Source organism: Lampetra fluviatilis, chromosome 44 (genome assembly GCF_964198595.1).
Source record: "Lampetra fluviatilis chromosome 44, kcLamFluv1.1, whole genome shotgun sequence".
NCBI classification, from domain to species: domain Eukaryota; kingdom Metazoa; phylum Chordata; class Hyperoartia; order Petromyzontiformes; family Petromyzontidae; genus Lampetra; species Lampetra fluviatilis.
In genome coordinates this window covers 6,095,964-6,123,636 of record NC_136318.1, presented here as the reverse complement: position 1 = coordinate 6,123,636, position 27,673 = coordinate 6,095,964, and the positions used below count along the sequence as shown (strand labels likewise).

General features: G+C 52.9%; 2 protein-coding genes across 2 annotated transcripts in view; both read left to right on the top strand.

Moving 5' to 3' along the window:
• The first annotated feature begins 1,330 nt into the window (after positions 1–1,330).
• Positions 1,331–11,819, top strand: LOC144947187 (red-sensitive opsin-like). Its single transcript, XM_078876378.1, has 6 exons — positions 1,331–2,085; positions 2,726–3,022; positions 4,270–4,438; positions 7,054–7,219; positions 8,360–8,599; positions 10,303–11,819. Exons 1-6 carry the CDS (start codon positions 1,977–1,979, stop codon positions 10,417–10,419), a joined length of 1,098 nt encoding a protein of 365 aa, XP_078732504.1. The 5' UTR covers positions 1,331–1,976; the 3' UTR covers positions 10,420–11,819.
• A 561-nt stretch (positions 11,820–12,380) lies between these two features.
• Positions 12,381–27,673, top strand: part of LOC144947153 (protein Wnt-7b-like) — a 23,708-nt gene continuing 8,415 nt past the window's right edge. The window contains exons 1-4 of the mRNA XM_078876347.1: positions 12,381–12,412; positions 21,232–21,461; positions 26,234–26,523; positions 26,699–26,842. Coding sequence (XP_078732473.1) covers positions 12,381–12,412; positions 21,232–21,461; positions 26,234–26,523; positions 26,699–26,842 — 696 coding nt within the window. The remainder of the gene's footprint in view (positions 12,413–21,231; positions 21,462–26,233; positions 26,524–26,698; positions 26,843–27,673) is intronic.

The following is a 27,673-nucleotide window of genomic DNA, read 5'->3' as shown; positions in this document are numbered from 1 at the left end:
TAGCTTCAGTCGGCCTTACCTGGTAACATAAAAAATTAACCCGTAAAAACAAAGTTTTTCACTATAAATCCTTTATATGCGTGGCGGCTAGAGTCCTCTCGTCCTCTGGCTTGAGATGGCTGCCACCTATGGGTCAGATGATTGCCTGCCACCATTAAGCAATTGGTAATTAAATATATTTTTTTTTTCCTAAAAAGTGTAAAATTTTGGAATTTTTTTTCACGAAAATAAATTGTCACGCACAACGAGTCTGTGTGCAAAATGTCAGCTCGATTGGATCACGGGAAGTGGGTTGAAAAACGACCGAAAGATTTGCACGGTCGTAAGCGCGCAAGCAAGCAAGCAAGTGAACTTAATATAAAGGATTTAAAAAATAGTTGGTAACAGTAAATCGTCTGTAATATTATCTTCTCCATATTTGGTTGCGAAGTGGCGGATGTATCCTACCTAAAACTATTTCAACTAATTTCCAAAAGAGAGTTCATGCGTCGTGCATTGATGTGAATGTTAGTCAGTTTCAACGTGTGTTCATACAAATTAAATAAATCCACGCGATGTGTCAAAATAAATATATGTGTAATAATTCTAGATTTGAAGCTTTCGTGACTGCAATGTGTGTAATAACCCTATAACCCTATGTATCCTGACTTATGGGCCACTCTGTATATACAATATTCAAAAAAGAAAAACTTTTATTTAACCAGGTAAGGCCCACTTGAGCTGCATAGCTCTTTTTCAGAGCGACCTGAGCCCACAAATGATAGCGCAACGAAGTGGCTTATCATTGTTGTTGTGAGTGTGTAAGCACTACTTGGGGAGCGGTGGCGCAGTGGTTAGCGCGCCGCCCCACGAATTTGGCGACCCAGGTTCGATTCCCGCTCACGGCCACTAGCACAAGCGACGATGATCTGAACCGGTCCTGGGCCTCCCCTAGATCGACTCAGCCTCAGGGAAGACAAAGGCGACCAGGGCGTGGTTGCTGGCCACCCCACTTGCCCCCCCACGGTTTGCTCCAGGCCACAGTTGGGGCACCTTTGACTTTGTAGGCACCATCGGATGTCGCCCTTGCACAGCTGGCCACACAGGCGGACGGTGAATCTGGGAATTGGTTGGGGGAACGAAATAAAATTAAGGTCGCGCTTAAACAATCCACCACCAACAACCAACACACATGTAACCCCCCAGCCACCTATCTCCGTTTAGACAAAAATAAATAAATAAGCAATTATATCTAATTAAGACTCCGGGCTTCCAGGGCTTAGGCGGCGAGATTGAGGTCGTCTCTCTTTCTGCTAACGAAAAAAAAGTCTTCTCATCTCTGCTGCTCGAGTCTATATAAGCGGGTGGTGGACGAGCACTACTTCTTTGGGTGATACAAAAATCCACGAACGCAAACTACCATCATCACCGCCATCGCCACCATCACCACCAACAAGAACAGCAGCAGCAGCAGCAGCCATCACACCTGAGGGGGGCTTGGGAATCGAACCGCGAATTGCACTCCAGAGATCTTGAAATTGGTTTCAGAAGGGAAATATTTCAAGCAAAAATTTTTTTTTAAACTAAAGCGTTGTTTTTTTGCTTCTTTTTTTCTGTGGTAACATTTTTTTTATATATAAAGGTATTTATTGTGATCATAAAAATAGTGGAAATTTCGTTCCAGTGAGATGGAGTAGTTGCTCAAGCATAGTGCGTGTCAGTGCATAATCAAAGTTGTAATATTTACTTTAAAGAATTCAACATTATTTAACGCGAGGCAAAACATTTACGCAGTAAAGACTTTACAAACACCTCGTAGGTTCATTAAATAATTTACTCGTGAACATTTGAGGCGAATCGTTGGCAGTAAATGAACACGAAACAAAACAAAACACATTTAGCGGGTTTATTTCGTTGTCGAGTTTCGTTTCAGTGAAGTGCATTCAAAATATTATTTTGGCGGGAATTTTTTTTTTGACAACAACAACAAAAACAAAATGACGGCGTCCTGGCAGGGGGCGGTGTTCGCGGCTCGCAGGCGCAACGATGACGAAGACACAACGAAGGATAGCATCTTTAGATACACGAACGAGAACAACACGAGGGGTGAGCAAACATCGTCGCCACCACGACACCGCCATCGTTTCTTGTCCTTCTGCACCCACCCCGCCACCGCACCTGCGATTAGCGCTGTTGGCTACGTACGGTGCGAAGGAAGTTCAACGCACGTACACATACATCGTCGTTATCATCATCATCATCAGCGGCAGCAGCAGCTATAACGGTACCAACACGGTCATCATTACCACCATCACCACTCGCATCATCACGAACAATTATCACCATCATCATCATCGCAGCTGTGATGTTATTCGACTCGCTTTAGGCAAGATGCATATTTACGACCCTCTCATCGTGTCCTCTCAAATGATCTTCACCAATCATCTCCTCTCCCCGCGGCATCTCCACCACCCGCACCGCCGTGCAAAATGTCTCCACCCGTCGCCACCCCTCGTCTGGAAGTAACTCTTCCCTCTCTTTCGCGTCTCCTCACACCTCCTCGCTCCTGCCATGTCCCCCTTCTCCATTCCTCGCATCATCTCCTCGCCTAAGGCAACCTCGACATTTTGTCTCCACTCAACAACAACATCATCATCATCACCACCACCACCTCATCTCCCCTCCTCTCACCTTCCTACACCTCCCCCCACCCTCTACTCTGCCGCGTCTCCTCCCTCCTCTTCAGATCCCTTCGAAGGCCCCAACTATCATATCGCCCCTCGCTGGATGTTCAACCTCACGTCCGCGTGGATGATCATCGTCGTCGTCCTCTCGCTGTTCACCAACGGCCTGGTGCTCGTGGCCACCATGAAGTTCAAGAAGCTGCGGCATCCGCTCAACTGGATCCTCGTCAACCTGGCCATTGCCGACATCCTAGAGACCATCTTCGCCTCCACCATCAGCGTGTGCAACCAGGTCTTCGGATACTTCATCCTGGGGCACCCGATGTGCGTCTTCGAGGGCTACGTTGTATCCACTTGCGGTGAGTGGCGCCTGGAGCGCAGGTCCGAAAGCGCCAGGTGGCCAGAAAACTGCTGTGCAAAGATCTGGTCAAAGATCTGGGCAAAGATCTGGGAAAAGATTTGCACAAAGATCTGGGCAAAGATCTGGTCACAGATCTGGGAAAAGATTTGCGCAAAGATCTGGGCAAAGATCTGTGCAAAGATCTGGGCAAAGATCTTTTCACAGATGTGCGAAAAGATTTGCGCAAAGATCTGGTCAAAGATCTGGCACAAAGATCTGGGCAATGGTCTGGGAAAATATCTGGGCAAAGATTTGCGCAAAGATCTGGGCAAAGAACTGTGCAAAGATCTGGGCAAAGATCTGGGCAAAGATCTGGGCAAAGATCTGGGCAAAGATCTGGGCAACGATCTGGTCAAAGATCTGGGCAAAGATCTGGGCAAAGATTTGGTAAAAGATCTGGGCAAAGATTTGCGCAAAGATCTGGGCAAAGATCTGGTCAAAAATCTGGTCAAAGATCTGGCACAAAGATCTGGGCAAAGATCTGGTCAAAGATCTGGGCAAAGATCTGGGCAAAGATCTGGGCAAAGATCTGGGCAAAGATGTGGCACAAAGATCTGCGCAATGGGGTGAGTGTCTAGGTTGTTTTCGTGTCGACAGTGGTGGAGATGTCCTCACCACTAAAGATGGTTGAAAATGTTAGGCCAATGCCGTCTTCTACTGATGATGATTGTCTGCTGTTGTTGATGATGGAAATGATAACGGAGGTGCGTCTCAAGATGCCTGGTGCAGGCGACTGATAATAATGATGGTGGTGGTGGTATGTCCGCTATAGATGATGTTGAGGATGCCCATGACGATGACGGCGATGATATCACTCTAGCGAGAGAGTGAGCGAGAGAGTGACCGAGAGAGTGAGCGAGAGAGTGAGCTAGAGAGTGAGCGAGAGAATAAGCGAGAGGTGGGGGTTTTACATAAAGATAAGTTTAAAAATGTAAAAACATTTTTTTTTACGAAATGATGAACGAAGCAAAGTGCCAAATACACCGAGCATCTTCTTGTTTCCACTGATCGTAAAAAAAAAATAACACTGCCGATGCTGCCGCTGAGTTCGACGACGATCCTGCTACCGATGGTTCCAGGCAACAATCACGACGGGGCCGCCGATGATAGCGCTGATTATATGTTTCTGCCGTTGGTGACGACGGCGAATATTTCCTGTAATATTTACGATGACGACGGCTGATGATGCGATGGTGTCGCGTGCAGGCATTGCCGGTCTGTGGTCGCTAGCCATCATCTCGTGGGAGCGCTGGATGGTCGTCTGCAAACCCTTCGGCAACATCAAGTTCGACGGCAAAATTTCCATAATCCTCATCATCTTCTCGTGGGTCTGGCCCGCGTGTTGGTGTTCGCTTCCCATATTCGGCTGGAGCAGGTATTAAGAGGGGAGACGCCGAGGGGAGGGGATCCCACGTGACCAACATCTGTGCCTTGAATGTCAATCAGCCTCACGTAAATCACGTGACCCCGCCACTTAGAATCTTTATTTTTGACCGGAGGAATTCGATGATCTATGAAGCTCTTTTGAGAGAGGTATCAAATCCCCGCCCCTCTCACCGCGGCCCGCTGTGGAAACGGACCCTGCTGCTCCATACCTAATTTGGAGCTTTCGTAACTGCAGGAATAACTCTTTGGTTCTTTCGGTAAAGTCACGTATAAAGATAAAATAATAAATTAAATACTAGCATACGACGTTTCGATTGCAACACAAGCAATCATCATCAGGTATAAATGAAATAGAAACACAAATCTAGTATACTCAGAAATGTAATGTAATACAACAGAGAGTCGGATAACATAACAGTCAACACCCTACCTGGTTGATTACGTTCTTCCTGAGAATGCTAAACCGTGCAGCAGCAGTAACCACTTCCTCTCCTCACCTCTCCTCACCTCCCCTCACCCTCTCCTCACCCTCTCCTCACCCTCTGCTCCCGTTTCTCTATCACTCTTCTCTTATTTCCCGTTATTTTCCTATTCCTCTCTCATTTCCCATCCATTGCATCCTTGACTCCAGTAACCCCCCCTCCCTCCCTCCCTCTCCCAGTGGCGTGTGCCACGGACACACCAGTCGCTCGCACAGTATCTACAGAGGCACAGCGCTCGCTCTCTCTCTCTCTTGTACTGCACGCAGCTTTTAGCAGACTGTTGGGGCAAGTGCTGTTGGCGAGCACCCGTTAAAGCCGGCACGGCACACGAGACCAGCACCATCCCCGCGCGCCTTTGTCTCCCCAACCCCCCCACCCCCACTCCTGTAGTGACGTTTACATGCAGCACCGGTTACCCCTTGCGAGGCTAGGGAAGGGCCCAAGAGTGGTTCAGACTATTCAGTTTTCAGTTTAATGTATTAGGTATAGCCCTGTGAGCCATTCGGCTCTTGAATCGGGAGCAACCGCAACAAACAAAAACATGAACAAGAAAACATCTTAAAGTGACTATGTGACTATTTGCAAACAGAAAATCCAAGAAAAGACGGCACTTTATTGCAGATAAAGCACCGTACACCAACGCTGTGTGCAAAAATCCCAGTGGGATGCAAGTCAAAAAACAACAACAACCACAAGACAACTTAGATTAAGGCCATCAGTCTAACTCCGTACTACAACAAACAAACAAGGCCAAACCAAACAACGTTTTCGAAATCACCAAAATAAAGTCATAAAAGCAATGCAACAGTGATCGTAGGAACTGTGACCGAATTTTCACAAAAAACGACATCAACAACGTGTACCACCAACACCCTGCAGCCATAGCTGGCTGCATGAGTCACGTTGGCCGTGTGAGCGGGAATCGAACTCGGGTCGCCATGTGGGTGGGTGATGGGGGGGGGAGTTGTTTGTATTGCAGTGGCGGCAATGCCTCCCCCAAGCCCGCCCGCCCCCTCAGCCCCCCCCCCCCACTCCGTTCTCGATCTCTGCTGTCTGTCTCTGCTGTCTGTCTCTGCTGTATGTCTTTGCTGTCTGTCTCTGCTGTCTGGTTCTGCTGTCTGTCTCTGCTGTCTGTCTCTGCTGTCTGTCTCTGCTGTATGTCTTTGCTGTCTGTCTCTGCTGTCTGTCTTTGCTGTCTGTCTCTGCTGTCTGTCTTTGCTGTCTGTCTCTGCTGTCTGTCTCTGCTGTATGTCTTTGCTGTCTGTCTCTGCTGTCTGGTTCTGCTGTCTGTCTCTGCTGTCTGTCTCTGCTGTCTGTCTTTGCTGTCTGTCTCTGCTGTCTGTCTTTGCTGTCTGTCTCTGCTGTCTGTCTCTGCTGTCTGTCTCTGCTGTCTGTCTCTGCTGTCTGTCTTTGCTGTCTGTCTCTGCTGTCTGTCTCTGCTGTATGTCTTTGCTGTCTGTCTTTGCTGTCTGTCTCTGCTGTCTGTCTCTGCTGACTGTCTCTGCTGTCTGTCTTTGCTGTCTGTCTCTGCTGTCTGTCTTTGCTGTCTGTCTCTGCTGTCTGTCTTTGCTGTCTGTCTCTGCTGTCTGTCTTTGCTGTCTGTCTCTGCTGTCTGTCTCTGCTGTCTGTCTCTGCTGTCTGTCTTTGCTGTCTGTCTCTGCTGTCTGTCTTTGCTGTCTGTCTCTGCTGTCTGTCTCTCCTCGGTTACTCCTTTCCCTTGTGCTCGAGCCACTTCACTGGAACAACCCCCTCCTCCTCCACCTTCGCTCGCTCGTTTCCGCTCTTCACTCAAGACTCACTTCTTGTTTACTAGCTCACCCCCACGACCCCCCCCCCCCCCATTGCTTCCCCTCTCGTCTATCTCATTCACCGCGTCTCCGCCATCACGTTCGCATGTTCCACCGTTGTGAGCTTCCTCGTCAAGCGCCGTATCGTCAAGGCCCTGGAAACAATTCCGTGAAGACAAGACGAGGCAGCGACGCGCGCGAGCGTGTTCCGTCGACGCGACGTGTCCCCCCCCCCCCCCCCCCGGGGTGGAGGGGACCCTGGGCGTTCCGCGGCGCGTTCTTTCTCCTGCACGGTCTCCATGCCGCCGCCGTGCCCTGCCTGGCGCGCGTGCCAGGTACTGGCCGCACGGGCTGAAGACGTCGTGCGGGCCGGACGTGTTCAGCGGCAGCACGGACCCGGGCGTGCAGTCCTACATGGTGGTGCTCATGGTCACCTGCTGCTTCCTCCCCCTCTCCGTCATCATCCTCTGCTACTTACAAGTCTGGCTCGCCATACACTCTGTGAGCATTGAGGGGGTGGAGGGGGGAGAGGGGGGAGGGGGGCACGCGCGGGTGCAACTTGCGGGGGGGCAACGGGCCAGTGGGAGCATCAGATGAGGTTGGCGCACACAGAGACGTAGGGCACGTGAGGATGTGAGTGATCATCGGGGGGAATATTTGGGGGCGGAAAGGGGATGAGGGCATCGGGGGAAAGGACGAGGGGGAAACATTGGGCGTTAGGGTAAGGGGGGAGGGGACACAGAGCCACGCAGGGAGATCACAAATACAAAGTTCTTCCTGTATAGCCTTAACATACTGTAGGGGCAAGTGCTGTTAGCGAGCAGCACATGTAAAGGCCGGAACGGCACGCGAGGGGGGTGGGTGGATAGCACCACGCCCGGCCGCCTTTGTCTCCCCGGGGGACACGTCACGTGGGCAGGAGGGCGGTGAAGTCACGGTGAGGTAGGGAGTCACTACTCTCCACGTGACACAGGAGCTGTCCATGGTACTCGCCGAAGACGAAGTGGCGATGATGAGTGAGTGGTGACGAATGGGAGTGACGCAGCATTCCGCCTTCGCGTTCTCCTCCCCTATTTTATTTATACAATGTTGCTGCTGTAGATTTGCACATGATGATAAGCCACTTCGTTGAGCTATGATGTTGTGGCCAGGTCGCTTCTGAAAAAGAAGCTAATGGCTCAGTGGGCCTTACCTCGCAAGATACATAGTTTAGTTTTTTTTGTTGTATATATTTTTCAGTGACTTGTTTGCCTTGCCTATAATTTATTGTTGTAATGTTCTGACCCGTCCCTATTGGATATATGTCAAAACGAGCTTAATAGCTCATCGAATTCCTCCAGTATAAATAACTATTCTCATTTTCCATTCCCTCCTATCCTCTCTCTCTCCTCTCCCTCCCATGTCCACCTCCTCCGAATCCGCGTCTCCCTCCACCTCCTCTCATATATTCCTTCCATCCTCCTCATTCCTTTCCTCTCTTCCGTGCTCCTCCGCGTCAATCCTCTTCTTCCCTCTCCCATGCCTCCCCTCTTCCCGGTGTCCCTGACCATCCTCCACCACCGCCACCACCACCACCCCCTCCAACACCACCACCACCACCCCCTCCACCACGCTCGTTCCTTCCGCGTTGACCGAGTGTAGGTGGCGCAGCAGCAGAAGGAGTCGGAGACGACGCAGAAGGCGGAGCGCGACGTCTCCCGCATGGTGGTGGTCATGATCTTAGCCTACATCTTCTGCTGGGGACCCTACACATTCTTCGCGTGCTATGCGGCCGCGAACCCGGGCTATGCGTTCCACCCGCTCACCGCCGCCCTCCCGGCGTACTTCGCCAAGAGCGCCACCATCTACAATCCCGTCATCTACGTGTTCATGAACAGACAGGTGAGCGGGGCTCCGGCGTGTTGTTGGTTTGGTGAAGATCGGCGGTTGGTGGCGGAGTGTGTCCAGGCTTGAGGTGCCTCGCCTGGCACAAGCGCCCTGGGGAGGTTACAGCAACTTAGTGGAGAATGGCGGTTGTTGTTGTTGTTGGTAGTTGTGGTGAGGATGGTGGTGTTCGTCGTTGGAGTGGTGGTGGTGGTGGTGGTGAAGATGGTGGTGAGAGCGATTGTGGTGGTGAGGACTGTGGTGGTGGTGATGAGGATGGTGGTGGTGAAGATGGTGGTGAGAGCGATTGTGGTGGTGAGAACTGTGGTGGTGGTGGTGGTGGTGGTGAGGATAGTGGTGGTGAGGATGGTGGTGGTGAAGATGGTGGTGAGAACGATTGTGGTGGTGAGGACTGTGGTGGTGGTGGTGGTGGTGAGGATGGTGGTGGTGAAGATAGTGGTGAGAGCGATTGTGGTGGTGAGGACTGTGGTGGTAGTGGTGGTGGTGAGGATGGTGGTGGTGAGGATGGTGGTGGTGGTGGTGAATAAGGTGGTGGCTGTGGTGCTAATGGTGGTGCTGATGATGGTGGTAGTGGTGGTGAAGATAATGATAATTGTTACCCTGACAATGTTGGTGATTGTAGCTGACGTGATAATGGTAACGGTGGTGGTGGTGAGGATGATGATCGTGTTGACGGTAATGGTTTTGGTGGCATGGATAATCAAATATCAGAAGCAGTGGCGTTAGTTGTTGGTGATGACGCGGTTATTTAAATAACGTCACGTTCTAACGTGTCGTCGTCACGCAAAATTCGCTCGCTGTCCGAATGAGAGCGAGAACGTGTGTATGCGCGTATGCACGGTGAACTTCTTTCGCGCCGTACGTTGCCAACCGAGATAATCGGCGGTGCGGGGAAGGACAACAAACTAGACACGAAAAATAATTCTAAAGAGATTAGTTTTCAATGTGGAACGACTCCGACTTTCGAGAAGGAACCACGGCTGAGCGGGAAAGGCATCAGCAGGGCGGTGAGCCGGTATCAAATTCCCATTCCCTTCCCACCTCCAAGCTCTGCGGTCCTCTATATATGAAGATTTTCCAGCCAAATTATGTTTATTATGCGGCAAACGCGATCCATCCACAATACGGATGACAGATACGACAGTGTAAGGCAGTAAGCGCACACGTGCGTGTGTGTGTGTATGCGTCCCGTGGTGACAGTGGTTAGTGAGGAGTGGTGGCGCAGTGGTTAGCACACTTAGGCTACTGACCCGGCCACGCGAGTTCGATTGCCGTTCATAAATGACGTCACGCACCTTGGAGGGGGGGCGGTCAGACATTTGTGACGATGTGTGACGAGGGGGGGGGGGGCTGGGGGGTTGAGAAATGTGACATCACATCAAAATGCGCAACTTTAAATAAATATAGACGACACGTTCTACTTAATGAAATAGACTTTTTATAAATGTTTTCTCCTACAACAGCAGAGTGCAGCGCCACATTAAATACGCACTACAATGACAATAGTTTAAAGCGATTCGAAGCATGTTTAAATTTTTTTTTGGGGGGGGGGGGGCAGAGCTTTGTGACGTCATATTTGAGGGGGGGGGGGTCTGACTTTTTGTGACGCCGTGTGACGAGGAGGAGGGGGGAGGGGGGGTCAAAAATCGTCCAAAATCGCGTGACGTCATTTATGGACGGCCCCCCTTTGTCGAGTGCAGTTCCGCAACTGCATCATGCAGCTGTTTGGCAAGAAGGTGGACGACGGCTCCGAGGTGTCCAGCGCGTCCCGCACCGAAGTTTCGTCCGTCTCCAACTCCTCCGTCAGCCCCGCGTGACACCGCTCACCCTCACCACGCTCACCCTCACCACGCTCACCCTCACCACGCTCACCCTCACCACGCTCACCCTCACCACGCTCACCCTCACCACGCTCACCCTCACCGCACCGATCACCCTCACCACGCTCACCCTCACCACGCTCACCCTCACCGCACCGATCACCCTCACCACGCTCACCCTCACCACGCTCACCCTCACCACGCTCACCCTCACCACACTCACCCTCACCGCACCGCTCACCCTCACCACGCTCACCCTCACCGCACCGCTCACCCTCACCACGCTCACCCTCACCGCACCGCTCACCCTCACCACGCTCACCCTCACCACGCTCACCCTCACCACACTCACCCTCACCACGCTCACCCTCACCGCACCGCTCACCCTCACCACGCTCACCCTCACCGCACCGCTCACCCTCACCACGCTCACCCTCACCGCACCGCTCACCCTCACCACGCTCACCCTTACCATGCCGCTCACCCTCACCACGCTCACCCTCACCGCACCGCTCACCCTCACCACGCTCACTCTCACCGCACCGCTCACCCTCACCGCACCGCTCACCCTCACCGCCGCGACTCAGCGCCACACCGTGCGACATTCTACTCATCCTCGCAACGCTACTGCTCACCCTCACCACTGCTACTACCACCCTGTTCAACTTCATCGCACTGCTTACCGCTACTGCTCACCCTCACCACTGCTACTCACCACGGAGGTATTACTCAGTGTGCAAACCATGCGTCAGCTTGCCGTGCGGCCGTGTGCACCTCACCAGCGCGACTCACCGCACCACCTCACCAACTGTGACCATCGCAGTGCTCACCACCACTAAACCAAAATTATTCACTACTCACCACGATGCTCACTAAACCTGCTCACCAACGCTTCCCACCATACGCTACTCAGGCAGTGCTCACCAACACAACTCACCGCAGTACTCAGCGACGCTCACCAATATTACTCGCACAGTTTTGACCGACACAACTCACCGCTGTTCTCACCAACACCCCTCACCAACACCGCTCACCAACACCGCTCACAGCACGACTCAACACGCGGTCCGTACTCACCTAATCGGCACTCACCATTATCCGCTCACCATCATCACCATCATCATCGTCGCCATATGAAATAAAATAATCGCACCGTAGTCCCACGTAGGCCTCGGCAAGGCAAGGTAAAAGTGTAAAAACAACGAGCCTACCTTTACCCTACCTTTTACCTTACCACAATACAATCACTCTACCCTACCTTTTACCCTTTAGCAGGTAAGGTAAAAGGTAAAAAGCAACGAGCCTACCTTTTACCCTACCCTTTACATGTCGACACCTTTACCCTTTACCTTTACCCTTTTACCCGGTAATAAAGGGTACAATTACCTTACCTTGCCGAGGCCGTCGTCCCACGCCCATTCGGCCTGCGTCAGGAACGCGCTGCTGCGTGCAGATGTACAGAGAGCAGCACGACGCAGGCGTGCGGCCCTGGGTTCGAGTCGGGGTCAGGGTTGAAGCTCAACGTTCAGCCGGATCGACACCCGAGCAAACCAGTTGCGTCAACTGTGCGTTGCGCGCAATTGCACGACTCGCAACTGGTTGCGAGCGCGGTTGCGTCAACTTTGTGTCGCGCGCGACTGAACGAATCGCAACTGGTTGCGAGGAGTTTCGTGGCTTTTGCGTGACGCGCAACTAAATGGATTGCGACTGGTTGCGAGCTGCGGGGCAATGTTTGCTGCTCAGGGTCGAGACAGAGACTCTAAATCGTTGCGGACACGACAATTTTTTGTTGTTGCAAATGATGGTTGTTGACATCCCGAAGCGATGGTTTTAAATAGACGTTTTGCTTGCGCAGCTACTCACCCATGATGTGGGCAAAGCAGTCGCAGGCGATGGTGTGTAAGGTGGGCGACTCGTGAGAGCGATCTTGTTCCGCATGGGTCAGGGTGAGCGTCACGATGAACGTGCAGTGCCGGTCGTCGGGTGCAAGGTGAGCGTTGAGGGGCGGGTGTCATGTTGGCGTTACGATTCCGGTAAAACACAAACAAAAATTGGAGTTATGATTTAGGGGTTTGGGCTTTAGCGTTAGCAACTACCCCAACCCTGTTTACCACCCTGTAAGCAAGCCAACGTTGGTCCAACGGTCCCATGCATGACGGCAGAGACGGTACTCAATGTATCGACCACGTAGATGTGACGATGATGATGGTGATTCTAGATTTGAAGCTTTCGTGACTGCAAGGATTCATACTCTTAGGTTTTTTTCGGTAAAGTCACGTAGGTAAAAAAATTAAATAAAAATTAATAAAAGTAATAATATAAATAAAATAATAATACATTGTATTTATGTTATTTCTATTAATACTTTTATTATTACTTTTATTAATTTTTATTTTATAAAAAAATAATAAAAGCGATAATAGAAATAAAATAACAATACATTTAATTTCTATTAATACTTTTATTATTATTTTATTATTATTAATTTTAATTTTCTTTTTTTACCTACGTGACTTTACCGAAAAAAACCTAAGAGGATGATGGTGATGTTAATGGTGAGGCTGGGTCAACAATTGGCAAGGAAATCCAACTCACGACCCCCTTTGGGAGGCTGCTGGATCATTCTCACGGCCACTCTTTGGACGGACAATGTGCGGCGTTCCTCCCTCGACGACCGATGTGCATGGGGCCGCCCAGTCGACTGCCTATTCACTTTATAAACAAGTGGGCGAGAAGAAAGAAAAAACATGCACACGCATGTCTTGTCGAACGCTTTCCAATAAGCGTATTGCCCTCGGGTGCGTTTAATTTAGCAGCACACGTTTGCAAATAACACATTGTCCTGCGGAGGGAGCTGGTAGGAACGTTGGGTTGCTCGGTCAATGGCCAGGGTCAACGGCGGCGTGGTGTATTCCGCAAATATGGCCGACTGTGAGGGCGGGCACAAGCCGGCGTGAGTAGGTTAAACGTTGAGTGTTATTAGGGCACCACGGGTGACCAGCCCCTCCACCCAGCCCCACCCCTCCCACCCAGCCCCACCCTCCCCACCCAGCCCCTCCCCACCCAGCCCCACCCCTCCCCTCCCCAGCCAGCCCCTCCCCACCCAGCCCCTCCCCACCCTCCCCTCCCCACCCAGCCCCTCCCTCCCCACCCAACCCCTCCCTGCATGACGGACGGACGGACACAATAATCCCCTGTGGGCTGGTGGAACCAGGTGGTTCCTACCAGTAAAACATGTGTTTGCTCTGGTTTGGTGTCTCCCAGTGTTGAGCAATACCGATCTATGTGGCCGGATCTCTCTTGTCCAAGTCCCCAATAGCAAGTCGACTTGATACTTATGGTTTGAGTCGTCCCGGGTCATCTTTACTAGACTTGTAGAGCTCTCCTCCTGCACGTCATTCATGACATCGGTAATGCTGATGATGATGATGCTGCTGATGATGGTAATGATGTTATCGTTGGTTGTAATATTAAACGTTCTTATCTGTTGTAGTAGATGATGTTACTGCACATGCAATAAATTCCTAACTGCATCAGTAAGCGACAAGCTGATTGCGTGTTTACAGCATGATGGGTTTGCTATCGATGATGATGGTTTTGCAATTGAAAAGGAGCGATGGTTTTGATACTGATGATGATGTCACTGCTGCTGCTGCTGGTGGTGATGATGATGATGGTTTTCCGCTGTTGCTGATTATCATGATGACATTGTTTACTGTGCACACTTCTGTTGCTGCTGCTGATGGTGTTCCTATTGCAGATTATGAACACGATGCTGATGATACTGCTACTGTTAATGCTCCTGCTGATGATGATGGTGGTTCTACTGCTGATCATGGTGATGGTGGTGGTGTTGCTGCTAATGTTGAAACTGATAATGGTTTGGCTGCTGCTGATGAAGATGATTAGAGTGCTGCACAATGCTGTTGCTGAAACTTTTGCGGCTGCTACTGTGTGTGTGTTTGTGTGCGTGTGTTTGTGTGTGCGTGCGTGTGATTGTGTGCCTGGGTATTTTGCACCATCGGACACTCTACCCCCACAACTCCCAATCGGTGATGGGGCAGTAGTGGAGAGAGTGGAGAGTTTTCCATACCTGGGCAGTGTGATTATGACCGGTTCCAGTTTAACAGCAGAGGTCTCACTCCGAATCAGTCGAGCGGCAATATATTTTCAACGGTTGCGTAACGCTGTGTGGAAGCTACCTGGTCTGTCGCTCCGCACGAAGCTTCAGGTATTCTCGGCCACGGTCATTCCCTCCCTTCTCTATGCTTGCGAAACGTGGACCCCCCTAATGGAGCATCTTCGCCGGTTAGAAACATTTAGGCTGGCCTGCCAACGATCCATCCTGGGTTTAACCAGGCTGGATTGTGTGAGGAGCTCACAAATCCTTGAAAGATCTGGGCAAAGTCCCATCGGAGAGCTCCTCCGGCAGGCAAGGCTGCGTTGGCTGGGTCACGTAGCCCGCATGCCCAGCCACCGCATGCCTAAACAGCTTTTGTTCGGCCGGATCGAGGGGGCTAACCAGGCGCGGCACGGGCTAGAGAAGAGATGGAGTGATGTGGTGCAGGAGGACGTGGAGCTGAGTGGACTTGCCGATGACTGGTACCAGCGGTGTCAAGAGCGGCCTCTGTGGAGGTGGCTCGTGAAGGACGCTACTGGGCAGTTGGAGGCAGTCGCCCTCCAACAACAACGGAGAGCAAAGGAGCGACGCTCACAACAACGAGCGGAGCGCCGGGTGGCTAAAGCACAGCAAGTTGGCACAGTAGGGGGCACAGGTGGTGCATCAGCCAGTCATCTCGGTCATCTCAGTCGACCCGGGGCACCTGGGTCTGCCCCGTGACCTCCTGCCAGCGGGCGTTCGACACTTCACGTAGCCTCAAGGTGCACATGGCCTGGCACAAGCGTCGTGGTGACGTCACCGCCACTTAGTGGCGAATGGCGGTTGTTGTTGTGTGTGTGTGTTTTTGTGCGTGTGTTTGTGTGTGTTTGGGACTGGGGGAGCGGTGGTGCAGTGATTAGCTCACTGCGCCACGCACCCAGCAATCAGAGTTCGATTCCCGCTCACGGACAACACCAGTGGCGATTATTAACCAGTCCTGGGCCTCCCCCTAGGTTTACTCAGCCGCAAATGAGTACCTAGTGCGGTGTGTAAACATCAGCACGAGGGAGACAAAGGCGGCCGAGCGTGGTGCTCAACATCCACCACTTCCTGTGCCGAGCCGGCCTTCATAGGCGCTAACAGCACTTGCCCAACCAGTCTGTTAAGGCTATACGGGGGATCTTTCTCCTTGTGACTGGGAGCGGTGGCGCAGTGGCAACCCTGTTGGATTTCCGCTTTTGGGTCAAACTCATTGACAAATATCTGAACCGGACCTGGGCTCTCCCCTAGGTCGACTCAGCCTCAAATGAGCACCTGGTGCGGTGTGTAAACATTGCTACTAGGGAGACAAATGCGGTTGGGCGTGGTGCTGGTCACCCACCCCCTCGTGTACCGTTCCGGCCTTCATAGGTGCTCGCTAACAGCACCTGCCCCTACAGTCTGTTAAGGCTACACGGGGGATCTTTAGTTGTCTGTGTGTGTCTGTGTGTGTGTCTGTGTGTGTGTCTGTGTGTGTGTCTGTGTGTGTCTGTGTGTGTGTCTGTGTGTGTTTGTGTGTGTGTGTTTATGTCTGTGTGTGTGTGTCTGTGTGTGTGTTTGTGTGTGTGTGTCTGTGTGTGTGTCTGTGTGTTTGTGTGTGTGTCTGTGTGTGTGTGTTTGTGTGTGTGTTTGTGTGTGTGTGTCTATGTGTGTTTGTCTGTGTGTGTGTGTGTGTCTGTGTGTGTGTGTGTGTCTGTGTGCTTGTGTTTGTGTGTGTGTCTGTGTGTGTGTCTGTGTGTTTGTGTGTGTGTCTGTGTGTGTGTGTGTCTGTGTGTGTGTGTGTCTGTGTGTCTGTGTGTGTCTGTGTGCGTGTCTGTGTGTGTGTGTCTGTGCGCTTGTGTTTGTGTGCGGGCAGAGGTGGCACAGTGGTCACCGTACCGCGCTACGAACCCGCAGATCTGAGTTCGCTTCCTGTCATCGGGAGCGAACGATATATGAACCGGCCCTGGGTCTCCCCTTGATCAACTCATCCTTGAATGAGTACCTGTAGCTCTGTGTAAACATCCGCACCGAGGAGACAAAGGCGGCCGGGCGTGCTGTTGGCCATCCACCCCCTCGTGTGCCGTGCCGGCCTTCATAGATGCTCGCCAACAGCGCTTGCCCCAACAGTCTGTTAAAATACTTACTCGCTATGGCTATGTGCACGCGTGTACAGTGTTCAAAGTATCACGGTTATAAGTCCTAACAGCCTCGTCAGCGGTCTGGCATATGACCAACAGTGGGATGATGTATTCCTCGAGCTTGTGTGTGTTTGGGGAGCTGGAGCGTAGCGGTTAGCGCACTGCGCTACTATTTGGGGCCGTCCATAAATGACGTCACGCACCTGGGGGGGGGGGGGGTCAGATATTTGTGACGATGTGTGACGAGGAGGGGGGGGGGTGAGAAATGTGACGTCACATAAAAATGCGCAACTTTAAATAAATATAGACAACACGTTCTACTTAATTAAATAGACTTTTTAATAAATGTTTTGTTCTACAACATCAGAGTGCAGCGCCACATTAAATACGCACTACAATGACAATAGTTTAAAGCGATTTGAAGCATGTTTTATTTTTTTGGGGGGGTGGAGGGCAAAGCTTTGTGACGTCATATTTGAGGGGGGGTCTGACTTTTTGTGACGTCGTGTGACGAGGGAGCGGGGTCAAAAATAGTCCAAAATCGTGTGACGTCATTTATGGACGGCCTCTAACCCAGCGGTTCCAGAGTTCAATTCCCGCTCACAACCAAATAACGGTGGCAAACATTTGAACCGTTCCTTGTCCTCCCCTAGGTCAACTCAGCCTTAAAAAATAAAATGAGTAGCCGGAGACGAAGGCGTCCTGTTAATGGCTACGGCCACGTGGCGTTCCGGCCTTCGCCTGTGCTTGTTTGCAGCACTTGCCCCGACAGTCCATTATAAGGCTATAAGGGGAGAGAGGGGGGGGGGCTGTGTGTTTATGTGTGTGGGTAGGCATGTAACGCGCACGACGGCAAACCTTCCAGCTACATTTCATACACGTCCAAACACGAACCCGTATCAATACACTCACACAACAAAAGACAAATGTCCCCCGTATAGCCCACACGTGGTGTTTGGGAAAGTGAGACGAGCGAACACCTTTAGGAGGCTAACACGCCACACGAGGGGTGGGTGAACAATAATTAAATACCACGCCCGGCCGCCTTTGTCTCTCCAGTGCTGATGTTTTATACACCGCGCACCAGGTAATTATTTAAGGCCGAGTGGACCTTGTGGGAGGACCCAGGAGCACCGGTTCTGTCACTGATGTTGGCCGTGAGCGGGAATCGAACTCCATTCACCTGGTTCGTAGCGCGGTTGCGCTAACCACTGCGTCACCGCTCCCCACGTTCTCTCAGATACAAAAGACAAAGATCCCCCGTGTAGCCTGAACAGACTGTTGGGGCAAGTGCTGTGAGAACTTATGAAGATCGGCACACGAGTGGGTGGGTGGGCAGCACCACGCCCGGCCGCCTTTGTCTCCCTAGCGGCGATGCTTACTCCCCGCACCAGGAATTAATTTGAGGCTGAGTTGACCTCGGGGAGGGCCCGGGACCGGTTCAGATAATCGCCAATGTTGTTGACCGTGAGCAGGAATCGAACTCGGGTCGCCGGGTTCGTAGCGCAGCGCCCTAACCGCTACACCACCGCTCCCCGTGTATCTCAGATACACGCGCGTACAAAGACAAAGATCCCCCGTGTAGCCTTTACAGACTGTAGGAGCAAGTGCTGCTAGCGAGCACCTATAAAGGCCGGCACTGCACACGCTACACGACCGATCCTCATACACGCGCGTACACACACACACACGAGTATGAACACACCCTCTCACGCACACACACGTACACACACAAAGTAAAAACACACCCACTCTCTCTCACACACACACACCTGCACGCACACACACACACGTACACACACAAAGTAAAAACACACCCACTTTCTCACACACACACGCACACACACGTACACACACAAAGTAAAACACACACACTCTCTCTCACACACACCTGTACACACACACACCTTCACGCACACACACACGCGCACACACACACGGGCTCGTTAGGCAGGGTTGGAGACCTGTGTGTGTGTGTGAACGGGGCGGCCCATGATATCCGCAGTCGTCGCCGGTGCTTCGGAGTGCCGTGTAGGGTGAAGACATGTTAGGATGGGTTGGGAGGTTCCTAGAAATTGGCTCCGTCTCTTGCTGGTGGTGACGTGCATATACGAGCGGCAGGGGTGAGTGGAACACATGCGCACGCGCGCGCCCACACACACACATGTACGTACATGAGCAATGCATGCACAGGGAATTATTCATCCACTGCTGGATTGAATGCCTCCCAGCGCTGCAGTCGATCTCGCACGGTGCCTGCGTTGGTAGCAATCCATCCGATGTAGCCTGCAAACGAGGTCCTATCCGGGCGTGTTCTCTGCATTAAATGCAAACTTTGGCTGCAATTCCGTCGTAAAGTCGCTTAAATCTGAGGACGTTACATTTTTTTGTACAATTTATTTTCTAATTTATCCAGGTAAAGCCCACCGAGCTCGTTTTCAGAAGCGATCTGGCCACAAGTGATAGCCCGACGAAGTTGCTCATCACGTTGAAATGTACAGCAGCAGCCAAACACTCTATGAACGTGTGTCATCGACTCTAAATGTGGAGGGGGAAACCCGGAGGACCCGGAGAAAAATCAACGCGACTACGGGGAGAGAGAAAGACACGCAAACTCCAAATATACAGCAGTAGCAGGCGTCAGGGTCGGGATCGAACCCACGACCTCTTGTACACCAGGCGAGGTAGTTAACATCTCCTAGCCACCGTGATGATGATGAGAGAGAGACACGCAAACTCAAAATATACAGCAGCAGGCGTCAGGGTCGGGATCGAACCCACGACCTCCCTGCATACCAGGCGAGGTAGTTAACATCTCCTAGCCACCGTGATGATGATGAGAGAGAGACACGCAAACTCCAAATATACAGCATCAGGCGTCAGGGTCGGGATCGAACCCACGATCTCCTGCATATCAGGCGAGGTAGTTAACATCTCACCCGTGCACACCCCCACGCTTCTTAACGCACTACCCAGGTCTTGTTCCGTTTTTGGCTTATGATCTGTTCTTTTCTAATCGTGGCTAAGCTGCTGCACGTGACTGGCTGTGACAATCCAGCACCGTGGGGGCAGCAGCGAGAATTGGTGGATCACCGCAGAGATCTTTTGCGAAACTCCCTTCCCATGGGCGGGCATCGAGGAACCATATTACCGTGGTTTGCCAAAAGGCTCTACGGCAAGTGTGAACTAACCTCCTTCTTGGTTCTTTCGGTAAAAATAATAAAAATAAAACATAATAAAATAATTCTCACGATAATTATTTTATTATGTTTTATTTTTATAATTTTATTATTTCCCTTCTACGTGACTTTACCGAAAGAACCAAGAAGATGAATCCCTGCAGTCACGAAAGCTTTAAATCGAAATTTAACCTCCTGTTGCAACTCATTTCCCGTGGGTATCAATGAGGTGCCCATGATACTCCTGGCTCGCCAGGAAGAAGGCAGTACAGAAAAGTGTCGACTCATCTCCACCTAGATTTGAAGCTTTCGTGACTGCAAGGATTCATATTCTTAGGGTTTTTCTGTAAAGTCACGTAGGTAAAAAAATTTAAATTTATAAAAAAAATCACGACGTTTCGGAGGCAACACAAGCTTCCGTCTTCAGGTGGAACCGTCACAGCACGATAGCTGTATCAAGTAATATACAGCTATTGTACTGTGACGGTTCCACCTGAAGACGGAAGCTTGTGTTGCCTCCGAAACGTCGTGATTTTTTATTTTATTTTACTTTTATTAATTTAAATCTTTTACCTACGTGACTTTACCGAAAAAAACCTAAGCATATCATCTCCACCTGTTTCCATCAGTAGGGAGATTGAGCGTTGTCCCCTCGCACGCGTAGCGGTTTCTCTGGGTGCTCTGGTTTCTTCCCTCGTGTAAACAACCATAGGAGGATACTCGGGATGAAGAGTCGCTTGGACTTTCCTGGGTAATCAACTACGAGTCATAATTGATTTTTGGGTCAGAGTAAAATGTGTCGTACAGCCTCCTCCACCTCATGCTATCATCCTCGTGTCGTCGTCTGTTATCGCGCCCGTCACTGCTCGACCCACCAACCCTTGCATACAAGATTGCTGCCTGAGTGATCCTGCGCCGTTTCCCTTGCTCACCATTCCTCCACCGCTACCCCCCCCCCCACCATCTTCCTTTTCACACCACTCCACTGCTGCCCTTCATGGGCCTACCCGGTATATTATCTCCCCCCCAACTATTCTCTTATCGCTCAACCCTTGTCTTGTATCCTTCTTCCCTTCTCGTTTCCACTCTCCTCCCCTCTCTGGCGACCACCTCATCATTATCACACCCCCCCCCCCCCCGCGCACCTACCACGCCGTGCTGCCCTTTAGGGCCATGCCCGGTTTCTAATCTTGTTTCATTCCCTCCTTTTCCCCTCTCCCATCCCCCCCCGCTCCCCATCTCCCCCCCCCGCTCCCCATCTCCCCCCCCCGCTTCCCACCTTCCCCCCCCGCTTCCCATCTCCCCCGCCCCGCTCCCCCTCCCCGCTCCCCCCCGCTCCCATCCCACCCACCCCACCCACGCTGCCCTGCAGGGCCGTACCCGGCACCGCTGCGCTGGGCGCGAGCGCCATCTGCGTGCGCCTGGCGGGCCTCTCCCCGCGCCAGAGGGCCGCGTGCGCGCGCCGGCCCCGCGCCGTGGTGGCCGCGGGCCTCGGGGTCGAGGCGGCCGCCGCCGAGTGCTCGCGCCTCTTCCGCGAGCAGCGCTGGAACTGCACGGGCATCGGCGGGGCCGCGGGGATGATGGGCAGGAGGATGCCCGTCGGTGCGACACGTAGGACATGTGGGGCACGTGGCGGTGATGGTGGTGATGGGACATGTGGTGGTTGGAGGTGGTGTTGATGATGATGATGATGGGACACGTGGTGGTGATGGGATATTTGGGGCATGTGGTGGTGATGGGACATTTGGTGGTTGGAGGTGGTGCTGATGATGATGGGACACGTGGTGATGATGGGATATTTAGGGCACGTGGTGGTGATGGGACATGTGGTGGTGATGGGATATTTGGGGCATGTGGTGGTGATGGTGGTGATGGGACATGTGGTGGTGATGGAATATTTGGGGCATGTGGTAGTGTGACACGTGGTTGATGGTTGGCGATGATGGGACACGTGGTGGTGGTGCTGGTGATGATGCTGCTGATGATGGGACACGTGGTGATGGTTTAAATGTTGGGATGGACGTCTCCACCACCAGTGTCCACCACGTGGCTCAGAGGACATGACACTGGTGGTGATGGGACACGTGGTGGTGTGTTTATGATGACGGTGCTGGTGTTAAGGGCCGTCCATCAATGACGTCACGCACCTGGGGGGGGGGGTGGTCAGACATTTGTGACGATGTGTGACGATGTGGGTTGGGGTTGAGAAATGTGACGTCACATCAAATGCGCAACTTTAAATAAATATAGACAACACGTTCTACTTAATTAAATACACTTTTTGATACATGTTTTCTCCTACAACATCAGAGTGCAGCGCCACATTAAATACGCACTACAATGACAATAGTTTGAAGCATGTTTTTTCTTGGGGGGGGGGGGGGGCAGAGCTTTGTGACGTCATATTTGAGGGGGGGTCTGACTTTTTGTGCCGCCGTGTGACGAAGGGGGGTGGGGGGGGGGGTAAAAAAATCATCCAAAATCGCGTGACGTCATTTATGGATGGCCCCTTAGGACATGTGGTGGTGGTAGTCGTGATGGAGGTGGTGGTTTGGAGGCGATCGTCCTGATATTGGTGGTGGTGCTACTGCTGTGCTAATGATGATCGCTAATTGTTAGTGCGTCTGCTATGGATAAGGCTGATGATTGATATACACACGCAGACCGAGCTTAGCGTGACCTCGTAGAACGCTGATTCGTTATAGCGCTCTTTGTCCTGGAGAACATTTTTACCAATTTTTTTTTTAAATCAAAACATCTCTACAAAGCACTTACGAGTGAAAACACGCAGCAACTCCGGCCCCCATCATTCGCTCAGCCAATGAGAGCGACTTACACTCCCAGCCAACCAGACCTCACCCCCGGCGATTCGAATGATCACATTTTGAAGTCACGATCAAATGTTGTTAAAACAATCGATTTGTTTAGCCAGGTGATAAATCACGAGACCAGGACAGAGTCTCAGGCTCCACCTACAAGAAACCTCACCACAGAAATGTAGATTGAGGGCATCACTAAGACCACGGAGGACCTGGAGCTCTTCTCTGAGAAGGACCCGGATTGGGAGCGCGGTTTAGCGATGCCCATATGAAGCCCTCGTATATTGCGCACACGAAAGAAATAACACTGTCGGGAACGCATTCCCATATGTACAATGATTATGGTCCCTTTTAACGCCGTTTCGTTTAGCGCTCACTTCTCCAGGAACGCATCTTGAGCGCTAAGCGAAGTCTGCCTGTCCCGGATAATGCAACGTGCACTTACAGCGGCGAGGCGTTCGTCAACATCGAAGTGCGTTGTGATGTGATTAGTTATTGCGTCCAGCCGTGTTCGACACATTTCCAGGCATAAAGCCGCCAACAATTTGTAAGCAGTTCCGTTGCGGCTAGAATGCATTTTCATGACTTTAGGTTGCTTACAGCTATGGTTTAGCGACTTGGGGGGGTCGAGTGTCCTCCATCTGTCGTGATCGTATCTCCGTGTCTGTGTATCTCCCTGTCTCTCTCGATCTCCACGGCGTGACAGTGTCGCGGGTGTCTAGTGTCCTGACCACAAGCATTGTGGTTAATGCAGACATGATTCCTTGTAAAAGGTTTCAGTTTGGTGTTTTAATATCTTAACACAACTGTTTTGTTGCCAGATAAAAGGGGAACACCTCTTCTCACGTTGGAGACTGTTGGCACAAGTCCGCTCCCCCATTGGGTGTGGGAGGTCGTTGTACTGTAGTCGCCAGCGGCTCCGCTTCCTGCATAGTTCGACGTAGAATCGTTGGCCGTGCTAGAGACTGTGTCGGTCGTACCATGGTGGCGGTCGTGTGTCAAGCTGTAGATATTAACCCTTTCCAGTTCCGAGACGTCTGCAAGTTGCAGGGTGGGTGTCCCATTCACCTCTAAATCTCGGAACGCGCAAGCGGCTCAACGTAAATTTTATCTGCAGAGGTGTAATAAGAGCCTATGTCCGGCTCACGTGGTGATCGGCTCTGCCGGTCCCGCTTTATAGCCAATGGGGGGAGAGCCTGGGAGCATGGCCTCGGCGTGATCACGGCATGTCAGCTAGGGTGATTGGTTCTGCCGGTCTTGGCCTCAGCTAATGGGAAGCCAAGTCAGAGGCGTGGTCCCGGGAGTTGATGGGGGGAATCTGGAATGTTCGGCGCAGGCTATTCAGGATTGGCTTAAGGGTACCACGTGACCCAGGCGTTAAAGAGGGGAGAGATGGGAGACACGGGAGCAGACACGGAACGAAGGGAGCGAGGGGCCACGTGCGTGCGGGGCTCCGGGTCCCACGTGGGCGGTGCGTCTCTTGTGGCTGTCTGCCCGCTTCCCGTTGCCTGCCAGCAACGGGGAGTGTTTGTAAACTGTGGAAGTGAAATAAAAGGACCGATTCACAAGCCGTCTTAAAGAGGTTTATTACAGAGGCATAGCGCCATTGTTATAAAAGACACTGTACTCACCGCAGAGAACTGTAGTGTAACGACTGTACTCTATGATAGCTGGCGCCAAACTGTGCCACATGCCCTCCCGCATGGTCTTGTGGGAGCCTCTGTACCGATAACGTAGTTTTATTTAAGTTTTTCTTCCGGTTTCGTGTTGATGATGTACACGTTCATTATCGCAGCGGTATCGGAATAAAAAGTGATGACGTACATGTACGTCGTCGGAACGGGAAAGGGTTAAGTGAGGAGCTTCCGGAAGTTCGCTGTGTCGTACGCCGCTGTCAGGTCGGCAAAACACCATCGCCTGTTGCTAGACCCTTGTCAAAGCTGACTCCGGTGAGTTTAGTGACGTGCAGCACTTGAGTAGTGCAGGATTTTGTGGACGGAAGGAACATTCAGCTTGCTCCAAGACAGAGGTCGCAACCGGGTACCCGATACCCGTACCCTACCCGATACCCGGTACGGGTAACCGTTTGCGACCCTGGTGCGGCCTGGAACGGGTACGGGTAGGCCGTGAGTCACTGGTGAGTAACCGTTTGTCACTCATATCGGGTAGGGTACGGGTAGGGAACGGGTACCTGTACCCGGCCGGGTATGGGTACCCGTTTGCGACCCTGGTGTGGCCGGGTATGGGTACGGGTAAGGAATCAAAACCCGTTTGCGACCTCTGCTCCAAGATCAGATGCTGCTCATCAAATGTCGATAGGCGGTTTGGAATTAGGCGCTCGTACGGTTTTAAGAGGTGGCGTCGTAGTAATGTAGGCCCAAGGCTCTCCGTCTCTGATGCATCCTTCCCTGGCTGTATGAGTGCCCTGACGCGCACCTGCCACCAGATTTGTTACTGGTCCAAAGTGCATGGTCTTCTCGGTGTGAATGTCAATACAGTGTACCGCCGGCTTTGCCATTCTCAATGAGGCTCTTATTTCCTGAAACTAGCTCAGCCATGTTGTACTGCGCCGCAAAATAGTGAATCTCCTGGTTTCCTCGTCGCTGAAGCCGCCACGTCTTGAGTTGTTGTCCGGTGCCCTGCCGTGTCTCAGGAGTTGCTGCCGCTCTGCAACGGCGGGTCGTCGCGTTGCTTCGTCTTCCTAGGGTCGCTTTTATAAACCTTCCGGATGGATATCCATGCTCTTTTGGCTGCCGTGGGGTCTCGATGGGACACTGCCCCACGACTTCCGTCATTCTCTTGCCAGCAAATAGATGCCCATGATTTATTGCTATAACATGAACATTACGATGATGTTCAATTGATGAGGACGATTGTGATCTTCTTTCGTCAGGAGCAGCGGAGTGTATCGCTGTGATGTCTCTTTCGTATTTGTGGATCGGGCATTGCGTCATTATACGTTGTACGGTCTTTTCTAGATGACCACTGGGGAGTTTTAAATTTCCCATTTATGCATCGGGTAATCGCATCTGCCATGGTTTGCACGGATGCGGTTTAGCGTGGACCATGAGCTTCATGAAAGATCAAACCCAGGGATATATTGCGTTGGGTCGTTCGCAAGGTGTTTGTGAGTTCTTTTGAACGCCGTTCAGCTCTCAACCCTTGAACTCGCATTGTTGAAGGTTCAGCGGTTGGGTCTAAAAGGGGCTTGCGCAGCGTGACTTCAAGCACAAGCTACGGGCCCCGCACTTTCAAGGGCCCCGCGCTAAATGCTTTAAAGCTGTCAATTCCGTTTCAGAGATTCTGCACTTGCTCTATTACTATAGTACTATACTGTCTTCAACTTTTTTGAACGACCGCGTGTTTAAGGTTAGCGATTTGTCGTATTATCTGGCTGTGTAGCAAATGAAAACATACAATTACTTTACTATGCAAGTTAAAAATGTGTGTTGTAAGATTTGAGTTGTTTCATTTAGGACCCCTTTACAACATAACACTACAGTCCCCGCACTAGCTTAATCCGGCACTGCGTCGAGGTCTTGACGAACGGGAAAGGCGCGACTCTTTTCCTCGAATCGACGATGACGACGATGATGATGTCTCCTCCCCCCCCCACTCCTATAGGGTGCCGCGAGGCCGCCTTCCTACACGCCCTCACGGCCGCCGCCGTCGCCCACGCCGTGACGGCGGCCTGCAGCCGCGGGAGCCTCGGCGGCTGCGGCTGCGACGCCACCAAAGAGGGGCTGGCCACGCCGCACGGACACGGCGGGGCTAACGGGGCCGTGGGCGGGGCTAACAGGATCGTGGGTGGGGCTAACAGGATCGTGGGCGGGGATTACGCGACAGTAGGCGGAGCTTACCGGAGCAACACGGCGGTGGGCGGGGCTCACAGAGCGTGGGGCGGAACCCACGAGCCAATGGGCGGTGCCTACGGCACGAAGGGCGGGGGTCAGCGGAACGGCGGGGAGGGGTCAGGGGGCGGTGGGCAGAGCTAACGGCGTGGGGGGTGGGCTCTGGAAGGACGAAGGGTCGTGGCGGTGGGGCGGCTGCTCAGCGGACGTGGAGCACGGCGTGGAGTTCTCGCGAGAGTTCGTGGACGCGGGAGAGGCGGCGCACGAGGCGCGCGCGCTCATGAACCTGCACAACCACGGGGCGGGGCGCGAGGTGCGAGCCCCTCCCCTCCCACCCCTCCCCATTCCTCCCCTCCCTCCCCTCCCTCCCCTCCATTCCCTCCCTCCCCTCCCCACCCCACCCCTCCCCACCCCTCCCCTCCCTCCCTCCCCTCCCCTCCCTACCCTCCAGCCCCTCCCCTCCCTCCCCTCCCTCCCCTCCCTCCCCTCCCCACCCCTCCCCTCCCTCCCCTCCCTCCCCTCCCCACCCCTCCCCTCCCTCCCCTCCCTCCCCTCCCCACCCCTCCCCTCCCCTCCCCTCCCTACCCCTCCCTCCCCTCCCCACCCCTCCCCTCCCCTCCCCACCCCTCCCCTCCCTCCCCTCCCTCCCCTCCCCTCCCCTCCCTACCCCTCCCTCCCCTCCCCACCCCTCCCCTCCCCACCCCTCCCCTCCCTCCCCTCCCTCCCCTCCCCTCCCCACCCCTCCCCTCCCTCCCCTCCCTCCCCTCCCCTCCCCTCCCTACCCCTCCCTCCCCACCCCTCCCCTCCCCTCCCTCCCCTCCCTCCCCTCCCCTCCCCTCCCCTCCCCTCCCCACCCCTCCCCTCCCTCCCCTCCCTCCCCTCCCCTCCCCTCCCTACCCCTCCCTCCCCTCCCCACCCCTCCCCTCCCCTCCCCACCCCTCCCCTCCCCTCCCCACCCCTCCCCTCCCTCCCCTCCCCACCCCTCCCCTCCCTCCCCTCCCTCCCCTCCCCTCCCCTCCCCTCCCCACCCCTCCCCTCCCCTCCCCACCCCTCCCCTCCCTCCCCTCCCCTCCCCACCCCTCCCCTCCCTCCCCTCCCTCCCCTCCCCTCCCCTCCCTACCCCTCCCTCCCCTCCCCACCCCTC

What these genes read in the sequence shown, in the direction of transcription:
- LOC144947187 (XM_078876378.1), top strand. Translation starts at nt 1,977, where the DNA reads ATGACGGCGTCCTGGCAGGGGGCGGTGTTCGCGGCTCGCAGGCGCAAC. An exon ending in GAACGAGAACAACACGAGGG is followed by an intron (nt 2,086 to 2,725) that starts GTGAGCAAACAT and finishes CCTCCTCTTCAG; the next exon opens with ATCCCTTCGAAGGCCCCAAC. An exon ending in ACGTGTTCATGAACAGACAG is followed by an intron (nt 8,600 to 10,302) that starts GTGAGCGGGGCT and finishes TGTCGAGTGCAG; the next exon opens with TTCCGCAACTGCATCATGCA.